The 14,121-nt window shown below is 45.7% G+C and overlaps 1 protein-coding gene across 1 annotated transcript in view; it reads left to right on the top strand.

Moving 5' to 3' along the window:
• The window catches only part of LOC309567211 (uncharacterized protein), a 272,509-nt gene that overhangs the window by 190,309 nt on the left and 68,079 nt on the right, over nt 1-14,121 (top strand). Inside the window, 2 exon segments of the mRNA XM_082272588.1 lie at nt 3,517-3,637; nt 4,432-5,362. Coding sequence (XP_082128714.1) covers nt 3,517-3,637; nt 4,432-5,362 — 1,052 coding nt within the window.

The following is a 14,121-nucleotide window of genomic DNA, read 5'->3' on the forward strand; positions in this document are numbered from 1 at the left end:
CTGATGCGGTCCCCAAATAATTTGAGTTTGACACCCCTGCTCTAAAGGGTTAACTTTATCTAAAGGTCCCTGAGATCCTGGGGGGGGGGGGGGTGTAGCAGAAGGACTTTGGGGGCCTGCTAAGAATAATAGGGGTGAACAACTCTGAGAGGTTTATGGGGCTGAATGGCTGTGGGGACCTCTGAGGCTGTGTTTTGCTTGTGTCTATCTAACAAGGTTACTTTGCGGTATAAACAAGGAAGCTCAGACCTCTGCAGTGTATAAATGTGCTTTTACTATACAAAACATGCTGTACATACAAACTATTACAATATTAGGAACATAATACAAGACTGTCAGATATAACAATGCTTAACAAATGAACAGCCTATGGTCTGTAAGCAGCAGAAATACACTTAAAATGACCACGTCTTAAACATACAACCCTTGTCCCAAGAATATCAAATAAATACTTAGCTCTGGTAGTTGAAATTCAACAGCTTCCAATGGATCTCTGGAGAAAGCAAGGCATTGAGAAATCCTGGCTGCATCATTGCTGTCCCACAGCTTCAAACAAAGAGCCAACCTTCTCCAAACGAACTCCTTCCCCCAATGCTCACAATTTATTTTCCCTTTTCTCTGATGTGTGATTATTGGACGTGTATGACACTCCTCCAGATCATCACTACCATCAGAATAGGACACATATTCATCATCAGAAACCTCAAACTCTATCTCCTCATCCTCACTATCATTGGAGGAGACATCCTCACAATCCCAGTTTTGGGATGTGACGATGGCACGTACCCTGGCTTTACTAACAGGTTTACGGCCCTTTCTTTTCCTTAAGGCATTAATTGATTTGGTCATGAGGGCTGCACACCGCTCTTGCAAATCATCAGCCCGACTAGCAGTTGAACGCACACACTCTGAAGCAACTGCTAGTTGGCCTTTTAACTTCTGCCTCTGCCTTGTCCCTTCTCTGTGATTCTGTATAGAGAGCATGAAGAAAGTACCAACCTACTGGGGACACTGTCCTCTTCTCTGCTTTAATTAAATCCAACCCCTTAAGGCTAAAATCTACAAAATGATCTGAGACTTTATCACCCCAAGTCTTATTCAAGGGAGAAGCATACTTTACAAATACTTTAGCAAGAGGCTCCCTCTCATTGTCTCTGGCCCAGATAGGTAAGCTGCACACTTCCTTCTGGACACCAGAAACCTCTGCAGCCTTGCTTTTCCTAAACAGCTTACACAGCATTGTTGCTTAGCACAAACTACACCATACACCACAGAAAACAGGTCTGCGTCAGTTGAGTTTATACCGCAAAGTAACATTGCTAGATAGACCCAAGCAAAACAGGCTGTCAGGCTCAAAGGTAGGAAGGGGCTTTCAGGCTCGTTTGGGCTCTTGGTCTCTGATGGTCCTTCCACCCCACCTGCACCTACTTTTCTGACCTCCTTAAAGAACTCCTGCCAGCAAGTGAAGGAAGCCTTCACCATCTCACTGGTGAAGAAATATGTTGCAGGATACAAAATAGACCAAGACCAAGAGGACAAACCCCTCCCCCCGATTGTCCTCATTCTACCCACACTGGGCTGCTATTGGAGAAAACAGAACAGACTCCTCCCCCACAGTTCTGTACTGCACCAGCAGCATCCTCCTGCTATCCAATCCATTCTCTTACTGCAGAGAGTGACAGTGACATCACTCCTGTCAGTCAGCAGGCTGCCGGAGATTGGAGCCTTGCAGCCGGAGTTCTGGTAATTATCCTGATTAGCCGACAACTCCGGCCAAAAGTCAGCAAGTTCCCCTTCCTGGACATCATGATGACCCAACATTGACCTCACAGCACTGCCTCAGAGCAAACAAGTCTCAGGAAGGATCGTATTTATCATTCATTGTCTGCAGATCTAATAATAATCAAATCCAGTTCAGAAATCAAACAAACCCAACAGAGGAAAGGGAATTTCTGATCCGGCAGGCCAAGAGAGTCCCAGGACCTCAAAATTGTAGCAAACTTTAAACAGTCCAAACTAAATGTGTTCCCATGGGATCAGAAGTTCTTAAATGTACAGCAACCCCCTATTACCCCCCTCCCCCCTCCACATCCTATTATTGTGTGATCAATACCATCCAAATAATTCTTACCTTCATTTCCCAGAGTTATCCGTCTACAAGGAGACCTGTATGGATGAAATGACGGCACCAATGAGGATGGAGGAGGACCGGAGTCACATGACTGAGAAGATACTAAAGCTCATCCTGGACATCATCTACCTGCTGACCGGAGAGGTAAGGAGGATTCTGGGAGGTCACATGACATCACTCTTATCTCTATTAATAAAACACAGACCTGACCGGAGAGGTGAGGGGGATTCTGGGAGGTCACGTGACATCACTCTTATCTCTATTAATAAAACACAGACCTGACCGGAGAGGTGAGGAGGATTCTGGGAGGTCAGATGACATCACTCTTATCTCTATTAATAAACACAGACCTGACCGGAGAGGTGAGGAGGATTCTGGGATTCTAACATGATATTCCTATTGGTTCTCCAATACAGAGATTTCCTCTTCTGAAGTCAGGTGATCATATGACCATCACAGTGCCTCCATGTGACTCCCTAAAACCTGAGAGACACAACATGGAGAAGATTCTAGAAGTCACCAAGAAGATGATGGAGCTGCTGACAGGAGAGGTGAGCGGTGCTGGGAATTCTGGGACATTATCCAGTAACAGACAAGGGATGTGTCTGGATGGTGACTGTATCATTGTGTGTGTCAGGTTCCTATAAGGTGTCAGGATGTCACTGTCTATTTCTCCATGGAGGAGTGGGAGTATTTAGAAGGACACAAGGATCTCTACAAGGACATCATGATGGAGAATCAGCCGCCCCTCACATCACCGGGTAAGAGGAGACTTTATTGTAAAGGAGAGAGCAGTACGGAGGCTCCACCTAGATCCCCCATCATCTGATAAACACATAGAAACAATGTATTCAGTCAGTGTGTGTGTTTCCTACAGATGGATCCAGTAATGGGAACTCACCAGAGAGATGTCCCCGTCCTCTGTATTCCCGGGATTCCACACAGGAAGGTCACACCATCCCTCACCATCATCAGGTAGATGAGTAACAATTATTGGTAGTTCTGATTTATACACAGCATGTTTGCTACAATGAATGTTTTATTATATATTCAGAGTGGAAACCTCGGGGATGATAATATTGATGTTAAAGAAGAGTATAAAGAGGAGGATGAGGAGTATGGAGTGATGGAGGAGTTTTCAGAAGGACACAAGGATATGATGGAGCCACCTAATACCAGGAACCCACCAGAGAGATGTCCCCGTCCTCTGTATTCCCAGGATTCCACACAGGAAGGTCACACCATCCCTCACTGTTACAAGGTTGGTGGGATGGAGCATCTAGAACATGGACTTGTGGAGACAATGTGTGGATTATTTTTGGTTCTGTCGCAATAATAAAGTTTATGTCATACAGATGATGTTATTGATCTTTCTCTTGGTTTAGGGTGAAGATCTGATAGATATAAAAGTTGATGTTAAAACAGAAGAAGAAGAGACGTATGAGAGGGATGATCAGCAGTCTGCAGAGGTGGATGGAATAACGGGGACATCAAAGATCAGCACAGGTGGGTCATATACACTACATACTCCTGACCTCTGCACTATATACTGTATATTGTATATTTTATACTCCTGACCACTGCACAATATACTCTATGTTGTTCTTTACATACTCCTGACCCCTGCACTATATACTCTATGTTGTACATTACATACTCCTGACCCCTGCACTCTCCCCTCCACCCATATATGCTATATATACACATAATATGGATTCTCTTTTGTTACACCCATTTCCTACCAGCTGGACATTTTATATCTGATGATCTGATTGGAGGACAGACTTTTACATGGTGATAATAATGTGATAACATCCTCCAACTTTGGAACCTTAAACAGAAAGTGATAATGAGGGAGGAGTCAGTAACCCAATGATGGTGGTCTTCAGGATCAGTCCAGTCTTCATCTTGGTTCTCCCCCCATCCTCACTCTCTGACCTCTGGTGGGGCTCAGCCCCGCTGTTATTCATGACTAAATCATGGACTAAATAAGGAAGTGCAGGACTTCTTGTGTTGGGAAGATGGCAATGAGTAATAGAGGGGGGAGGGGACACTCGTCCTATAATCCCCTCATCACTGTCACTCCTATAAAAGACAGTTCTCGTTGTTTCCTCACTCTCTGACTAAGGTCCATGGATAAAGAAATGAACTGGTAGGAGATCAGAGGACCCATTTACTAGTTACCGTGAGGGTGGAATTGTAAGATCCTCAGAGACAAAGCTGCCTGATGTGGGTGGAGTCCTGGTTTAGGGGAACCAATCTGCTGATGTCTAGCAATAATCTTTGTATTTCTATTTTAGTAGATGGACGGGAGATGAGGAAAACCTCAGAGGATTCTCTCACTTTGTCTCCAGACTGTAAAGTAGAAGATGAGGACATCACACAGTATAGTCCAGGAGAAAACCCGGCTACCTCAAATGTCCATCCGGGACCACACAGTGTAGATGGACCATCGTATTCCTCTTATCCTGAGGAACCTCAGACTGTGAGGGACGGTGCCGTCCTTCCAACAGATAAGAGGTTTTCCTGTCCTGAGTGCGGGAAGTGTTTCAGTTCTAAATTCAATCTTAATGTTCATAAAAGATCTCACACGGGGGAGAAGCCATATTCCTGTCCTGAGTGCGGGAAGTGTTTCAGTTCTAAATTCAATCTTAATGTTCATAAAAGATCTCACACAGGGGAGAAGCCGCATTCCTGCCTTGATTGCGGGAAATTTTTTGCAGTGAAGTCCAGTCTAATCATACATCAGAGATCTCACACGAATGAGAAACCTTATTCCTGTCCTGAGTGCGGGAAATGCTTTTCACAGCAGTCTCATCTTCACACACATCAAAGATCTCACACGGGGGAGAAGCCGTATTCCTGTCCTGAGTGCGGGAAATGTTTTTCAATGAAGTGCTCTCTTTACGGACATCAGAGGTCTCACACGGGGGAGAAGCCGCATTCCTGCCTTGATTGCGGGAAATGTTTTTCAGTGAAGTCCAGTCTAAACATTCATCAGAGATTTCACACAAAGGAGAAACCTTATTCCTGTTCTGAGTGCGGGAAATGTTTTTCACAGAAGTCCAGTCTTTCCATACATCAGAGATCTCACACTGGGGAGAAGCCGTATTCCTGTCCTGAGTGCGGGAAATGTTTTTCACACAAGTCCCATCTTTATAGACATCAGAGATCTCACACTGGGGAGAAGCCGTATTCCTGTCCTGAGTGCGGGAAATGTTTTTCAATGAAGTGCTCTCTTTACAGACATCAGAGGTCTCACACGGGGTAGAAGCCGCATTCCTGCCTTGATTGCGGGAAATGTTTTTCAGTGAAGTCCAGTCTAAACATTCATCAGAGATTTCACACAAAGGAGAAACCTTATTCCTGTCCTGAGTGAGGGAATTGTTCCTCACTGAAGTCCTGTCTTCCTGTACATCAGGGGTCCCACACAACCCTCGAGGTGTATTAGTGCATTGAGTGCGGGAAATGTCTTCTATATGAATGTTGGTGGACATGTGGGGAAGAAGCACACCCTGATATACACCTCAGATATACTCCATGGCTGATCTTCATCATGTAAGAAACACTTCATAAGGAGATCAGAGATCACCAGAGACATGGATGAAGTGTTGTCCCGTGTTGGTCATTGATAGCAGGAGAAAAATAAAAATGGAGTCCTTACCTCTCATTGGCTGAGTACATTTTGTGTGGGACGATTTCACAAACACTTAGAGGTCTGTTTATAAAAAAACATTACATGAAGAAATGTGAGAAGTATTTGCCCATCTGTGAGAAATGTTGGTGGTATTTCCAGTATTTGGTATAGTGATTTCCTATGATCATTAGCGCCATCTAATGTCCATAATGGGATATTCCACATTTTCTACTGATGGAGATATTTCAGGAGAAATTCTTCATTATGGCCAAGAGATGGCGCTGAGGATCATAGGAAATTCCTGTGTTATCTACAGTCAGAACTTGTAACGTCTGGGGTCATGCTTGGTGTGAGGAAAATGGGAAGTCAGTGAGAGGAATCAGGGCGGCCATGTTGTTTAGAATTTAGAGGTGATGTGCATAGCATGTCCATGGCCACCTTACTGCAAAGGATAATTAAAGATTGGGGTGGTTGCCATCTATATGCACAGCTTGTCAGCAAACATTGGGGGGGGGGGGGGGGGGACACACTGGTGGTTTCTTCAGCTGTCATTGTGCTTTTGCTGGGCGTCCATTGTGTCCCTGTGCCTTTAAAGAGGGGTGGGGCTTCCTCCAGGCAAATCTTCCCTTAATCTATCCACTGCTATATGTGCTCCAACCTGGAGATTCTCAGACCTATAGAGTTAGGCCCGCAGTATACAGAGGAGCCTTGGCGTGGGCACTGCGGATTACACAGATATATGAAATGTCTGCAACTAGAACCTCCGTTTTATCCTGAATTGTTAGACAGGACAATTTGTTTTGTGTTTTGCAGGCTGGCTGGTAAGTGTGCGGGAAATGTTTATGTTGTCTGTGATGTAGAATAGGAGACACCTAACAGCAGTGATCTGCTTTCCATAATCCCGGGAAGACATCTTCTGCAATTCACACACTTTTATCTGCATTCCAAAATCCTCCTTATCAGTCCATTGATAGGTGAAATAAATGTGGGGGGAGGGGGGGTTGGATCTCCCCTATTTATTATAAATATGTCTTCTCTTGTCTCTTCCTATAGTTAGCTCGTCTATCAAAGCTCTGATAAGGTTAATGGTGAGGATAGAAGAACAATGCTGGCTATAAAAATAAACTCACTTGTATGGACGTATCTCTAGTTTATTTCTCATGGACCTCACTGGGTGTATAATGACTCTGTCAATGCTTTCTTCATTAATAAAACTTTTCTGTTCAATAAATAAATAAACTCACTGCTTAAATAATCAAGGATGTCATTTATTATATAGAAAGTAGAAATGATAACATAAAACACTAAAAGAATACTACAGAATATATAGAAGAAAACAAGCATAGATGCTACTTTACATATGGCCGTCCTCAGTATTCGGTATTTCTCAGCTGGGCTCAATGGGAAAGAACAGAGAAATAAGTCATTCTGGCCACCGCTTTTAAAGCTCACTCAGACCCCACCCACACAAACACCCACTGCCCGCTTGTCAAATGAAAATCCATAAGAGGCCGTCCTTCCTAATCAACAGGAAGTATCTCCTCTTTCCAGGAAGCATGTTGTAGTCTCCACTAGGGGCGCCATTCGTCCATGAATCACTGTTTTTGACCCGGGTCATCTTTCGGGAACCGCTGGCCTTTAATCAATAAAAGGGGGAGGGGGTACCGCCACCCACACTGTGTTTGTGGACTGTCGTCAGTATATGGCTTCCTCCAGTCTTGAACATAGGTATCAGATATTCTAGCCGCCTCCATACAAAACTAGACAAAACTTAGCTTGTCGAGAACAAACTTACACCAAATATATACAGAATGGACATCCCCCTCCTGATCAGATTACCCCACCAGGTCAGGTGCCTGATTACATTATCATATGCAGATGAAATTGTGTACAGAAATATAATTTACCTGAACTAATTATCTAAAGAACAACCAACGCAAACAGTATTCTACTTTTCTACTAGTAGCTAATAGATAGCAATCATTCAACCAACCTGAGCAAATTAACTAGCAGATTGCCATCCTTGAGCTCATGAAGTACAATACACATTATCATAAGTGTAAACACTGCGTGTCCCCACAGTAGATAACAGGTGAGTAAATCAGCATATTCAACGATGGGTGGAAGACAGGTGGTTGAGCTGATGATATTACCATCTGCTATGAGTCTGACTGTGTGAAGCAGTCTTCATATGTTTCTTGAGATATATGGTTGATAAATATTATTGTCCCATTTGAAGTAATCCAAATCATATTCTCAGTGTCCATTAACCGCTTGCCGACTGCGCACAGTATATTTACTGCGGCAGTCAGCCCCGGCCAGGCAGAGTGACGTAGATCTACGTCGCTAGCCTGTCACCGGGTTTTGAGCCAATAGCGGGCGAGCGCGCGCCCGCCTCGGCTCGTTCACAGAGGAGTCCGGGTGTGTGACCGGCGAACCCGATGTCCGCCGGTCACACTACGATCGTCGGTAGAGCGGAAGAAAGGCGGAGCGGCTTATGTAAACAAGCCGTCTGTCATTCTCCCCTGTGTAAAAATTAAGATCAGACGGTTCTACTATGTAGAACCGTCTGATCTCTGTTTTTACAATAGTAGCCATGTCCCACTACAGTTAGAATCACGCCCCTAGGACACACTTAACCCCTCCCTCTCCAATACAGTTAACCCCTTCCCTGCCAGTGTCATTTTTGCAGTAACAGTGCATATGTATAGCACTGATTACTGCAGTAATGTCACTGGTAACCCCAAAAGTGTAAAAAATGTCAGTCAAGGGTCCGATCTGTCCGCCGCAATGTCGCAGTACTGCAAAAAAAAAATCGCAGATCGCCGCCATTACTCGTTAAAAAAAAAAAACACCAAAAATGACAGAAATCTTTCCCTTTGTTAGTAAACGCGAAAACTTTTGCGCAAACCAATCAAAATACGCTTTTTGTGATATTTTCTTTTTTACCAAACATATGTAGCATAAAACAAATTGGCCGAAAATTTTAAAAAATTTTGATTTTTACATTTTTTTGGGGGGGAATTTCATATAAAAAAATTTGAAAAATATTGTTATTTTTGGAAAATTTACGCTCTTTTTTTGTTTATAGCGCATGATCAAAAAATCACACAGGTGATCAAACACCACCAAAAGAAAGCTCTGTTTGTGGGAAAAAAAGGACGTGAAATTTGTTTAGGTACAGCGTCGCACGACCGCGCAATTGTCCGTTACATTCACGCAGTAAAAAATCGCAAAAAAAAACCCTGGTCAGGAAGGGGGTAAAATCTTCTGGGGCTTAAGTGGTTAAGTACCTGTCCATCATTTCCTTGGTCACCCTATGCCCCTAATAGACACAGGGTGACTTACACATAAGACGGGCCTAGGAGGCTGAGAGAGGGATTTTTCCAACCTCCCTAAGGTAAGCTGTGTTCTACGGACCCCCCAACCAATGTGACTCCCATCACATCTCTCCCCTTTCAGGAGGAGACCCCAAACGGGTTGACTTCAAAGTAAAGCCCCGTACACACGTACCGATTGTCGGCCGAAAAGCTTCGGCCGACGACCGATCGGCCGATTTTCGGCTTGTTAGTATGATGCTGCCGACAGCGCACTTTCGCCCGAACAGAATCTGTCTTGCAAGCATTAAAATTTTTGTATGCTGACACCAGAACGGCCGATTGTTCGCCAGTCAGTACAGAATTCGACCGACAGACAGCAGATTTGCAAGACTGGGCATGCTCAGAAAAGAAAAAACACAGGGAAAGTTAACCATCACATGACATCACTTCTGCAGTCGGCTGTAGTTGGCGGACAAAATTCTTGTGCAGTCTTTTGCACTTTTCAACAGACACCGACAGCCCTCGACAAAAGACGGCCGATCGTTCGGCCGACGATCGGTACGTTTGTACGGGGCTTTAGTCCGTAGTTCCTGTCCCCCAATCTCTGTACCCACACAGTACCCCAAACAAATTTTCCTGAACAGAGCATTACTCAGCCAACCTCTGCCTCTCTCGTAGAACATACCCGCTGTGGGGAAGAAGCCTGGACTGGCCCTTCTCCCTGGAGTCCTTTCAGCCACTGGAGAAGACAGGGTGGCTGGGCTCACTCCCTCATGCTGTTGGGGACCTGGGCCGACTGCCCAGCATCCCTGGGATATAGAGGTGAAGACCGCAGTCCAATCCAATACCACAGGAACTCCATCTTTTGTACGTTGAGGGCAGAGGCCAGCCGCACTCTGCTCTGTTGCCGGCTCTTCTGCTGGATTGGTGTCATCATTCTGGGGCACCAACTGCTGCTGGGAAGGGGAGTCAGCTGCTCCATCTTCCTTACCCTCATCTGGACCTTTCTGTGGTACTGTCTCCCAGATGTACAAATCCTGGCTGAGGAGGGAAGACCGTTTCCTCCGCTCTGACTGACTGTTGGTGGATGGAGGACAACAACTTCTTTTCCCTTCTCACCCTGGGCCTCCGAACTGCCACAGGTGTGGGGCAGAGGTTGTTGACTCTCTGTCTGGCTGCCAGCACTTCAGCTGGGTGTAGAAGCTTCACTTAATCAGCTTGTTGCTGGGGCAAGGGGCTGATCTCCCCAGTTCCTGGAACTCTGTAGCTGTTGCGGGTGCTGGGCAGAGGTTGGTAGCACTCTGCCCTGTTGCCAGCACTTCTGCTGGGGACTCCACATAATCTGCTCTGGCTAACTGTTGGGGAGGGAGACTGGGGATCTCTCCCTGGGGAGAAAGGATTACCACCTTCTCACCCTGGGCCTCTGGAACTGCCACAGGTGTGAGGCAGAGGTCTTGGACCCTCTGTTCAGTTGTCCGCACTTCAGCTGGAGAAGTTTCTTGTAACTCCACAGAAGCTGCTAGCAGGAAATCCCATGTCCCTGTCAGTGGAGTAGGATAAAGTTCAGCTGCCTCTTCTCTCAAGGAGGCTGAAGCTGCTGTTGGGTGTTGGGCAGAGCTCAGTGATGTTAGGCCCTGATGCCAGCTGTTCTGCAGGAAAGTAAACTGAAAAGTCAGTGGCCTTGCACACATCTTCCTGGGTCACCAATTGTTGCAGGCAGAGGTAAGCAGGTCTATGATTAAATGCCCGCTCTTCTGCTGAAGGCTCACTGGGAAGTTCCTCCTCTGCAGAGAAGTCTATTAAATCCCCAGCCTCTGGAATTGCTGAAAGTCCAGGGCACAGGCTGGTGGCACTCGGGCCCAGTGCCAACACTTTGGTGGGTGATTTATCATCCATATCATCCTCCGATGGAAAGTCAATTAAATCTGTGATCTGTGGTTGGGGAATGAAGATGGCTTCCTCTTCTCCCATACCTTTATCCAGCGGCTGAACAGACGCATTCCTCCATCCAAGCTCGTCCTGTACAGAAACAGGTTCATCAAGGTGAGTCAGCACTTGCTGCATCCGCCATAAGACCTCTGCATCCAAAACCGTGGGTGCAGGTGAGCAAAGCACACTATTACTGTGCCACATTGTCGATTCTTCAGTCAGGATTTCTGAACTGTCAGCTGGTACTTCTGGATATTCCCAGGCAAGGGGAGGCCAGGCCTGGTGCTGAGCAGCCGTCTGTAGGCAATCTCCAGCTCCCATTCCTGATTGGCAGAAAATTCCAAATCTTCCAGTGCCCAGAACACTTCCGAGATGTTAAGGATCTCTTTGTAATCCTCAATTTCCTCTAACCGCCACTCCAAATCGCTCCCAAAGTCGGGGTCCTTGGACAACCTCTCTAATAACAGCCGCCGTAGAAAAATCCTTCCATTGGGCTGTTGTCCGCTGTCCATGGACACATTTGGGTTACATACCAGCAGAGGGCTCTGTAGCGATCGTCCAACCGCATCTCCACCTGGACCAGCCTACTTAACTCAGCTTTCCATTCCTTGTGCGGTTGTCTCCCCAAAAACACCATTCCAACTTTGTACTGCGACCAGTACCTTTCCTGGAAGGAGGGGAGGATTTTTCCCCCGTGTCGCTGCTCACGGGCTAGCGTTTCCTCCCAGAGTTCCAAGCGGATTGAATCATACCATCCTAGCAGGACCTTCTCTGACACTGGTCCCCTGTGCTGTATCCGCATCTCTCGCAACCTCCGAATTCCTCTTCCATGGCGGCTGATATCTGTACCTCTCTTCTTCTGCTACCTGGACCTTGGATCCCAGTGGAGGTTTGGATGTTCCAGTTTGCAGGAAGCATCCCACCGCTTGCCACCAATGTAACGGAACCGCGACCCACACTGTGTTTGTGGGCTTCCCTCAGTATACGGCTTCCTCCAGTCTTGAACATAGGTATCAGATATTCCAGCCGCCCCCCATACAAAACTAGACAGAACTTAGCTTGTAGAGAACTGGAATCTTTATTTGAACAAACTCACACCGAATATATAAAGGATGGAAAGTCAATTAAATCTGTGATCTTCTCCTATACCTTTATCTAGGAACTTAACAGATGCCTTCCTCCATCCAAGCTTGTCCTGTGCAGAAACAGGTTCGTCAAGGTCACTTGCTGCATCCGCCATAAGACCTCTGCATCCAAAACCGTGGGTGCAGGTGAGCAAAGCACACTATTGCTGTGCCACATTGTCGATTCTTCAGTCAGGATTTCTGGACTGTCAGCTGGTACTTCTGCATATTCCCAGGCAAGGGGAGCCCAGGCCCAGTGCTGAGCAGAGTCTAGTAGCTGTCTGTAGGCGATCTCCAGCTCCCATTCCTGATTGGCTAGACATTCCAAATCTTCCAGTGCCCAGAAATCTTCCGAGATGTTCAGGATCTCTTCTCTGTAATTCTCAATTTCCTCTAACCGCCACTCCCAATCACTCCCAAAGTCGGGGTCCTTGGACAGCTTCTCTAATACTATCTCCAGGCCGCCGTAGAAAAAGCCTTCCATTGGGCTTTCGTCCGCTGTCCATGGGCACACTTGGGTTACATACCAGCGGAGGGCTCTGTAGCTCTTGTCCAACCGCATCTCCACCTTGACCAGACTACTTAACTCAGCTTTCCATTCCTTGTGCGGCTGTCTCCACAAAAACACCATTCGAACTTCGTACTACGACCAGTACCTTTCCTAGAAGGAGGGGAGGGTTTTTCCCTGGTGTTGCTGCTCACGGGCTAGCACTTCCTTCCAGAGATCCCAGCGGATTACATCATACCATCCTAGCAGGTCCTTCTCTGACACCGGTCCCCTGTGCTGTATCCACATCTCTCGCAACCTCCTTCCAAATTCTTTTTCCATGGCGGCTGATATCTGTACCTCTCCTCTTCTGCTATTTGGACCTTGGATCCCGGTAGAGGTTTGGATGTTCCAGACTGCAGGAACCTTCCCCTAGCTTGCCAAAAATATAATGGAACCGCGACCCACACTGTGTTTGTGGGCTTCTGTCAGTATACAGCTTCCTCCAGTCTTGAACGTAGGTATCAGATATTCAAGCCGCCCCCCATACAAAACTAGATGGAACTTAGCTTGTAGAGAACTGGAAGCTTTATTTGAACAAACTCACACGAATATATACAGGATGGACATCCCCCTCCTGATCAGAATACCCCACCAGGTCAGGTGCCTGATTATATTATCATATACAGTTGAAATTGTATACCAACATATAATTAACCTGAACTAATCATCTAAAGAACAACCAACACAAACCGTATTCTACTTTGCTACCAGTAACTAATAGATGCAATCAACCTGAGCCAATTAACTAGCAGACTGCCGCCCTTGAGCTCCTAAAGTACAATACACATTATCATAAGTGTAAACACATAACCCACAGTAGATAACAGGTGAGTAATAATGTGCAAGTGTTGTTGGTACCGGCGCTACCATAATAAAATGACATCAATGTCACAAGGCTATTAGAAAAGTGCTCTGTGCGTTCAGAGTGATAAATGAACATAAAATGGTATAAAATTCCAAATCCAATGGTAATCTTGAATAAAAAAGACTATGAAAAGGAGATGGAGAACCTACTCAATATAGAGGACACATACATCAAGCTAAAGGGAGACCCAAAAAAGATGTATGAGAAAACCCTGCATACATACATTGAGAAAGGGAAGGAGATGGGCATCCTTAACAAAAAACAAGCTAAATACATCTGTCTGGAGAAACCTAAGACCCCGGTCATCTATTATGTCCCCAAAATGCATAAAGATAATAAAAAAAACACCTGGTCGACCCATCATAGGTGGGATTAATTCTGTACACTCAAGACTGGGTGAATACCTCGACCAGTTCTTGCAACCCTTGATCCCCTTAGGCAAATCCTATTTGAGGGACAGCAAACAACTGCTAGCAGAGATTAAAGATATCAATATAGAGGAGGAAGACATCTTAGTAACTATTGATGTCAACTCCCTCTATACGAACATAAAGCAGCAGGATGG

Source organism: Pelophylax lessonae (genome assembly GCF_965119305.1).
Source record: "Pelophylax lessonae genome assembly, chromosome: 11".
NCBI lineage: Eukaryota > Metazoa > Chordata > Amphibia > Anura > Ranidae > Pelophylax > Pelophylax lessonae.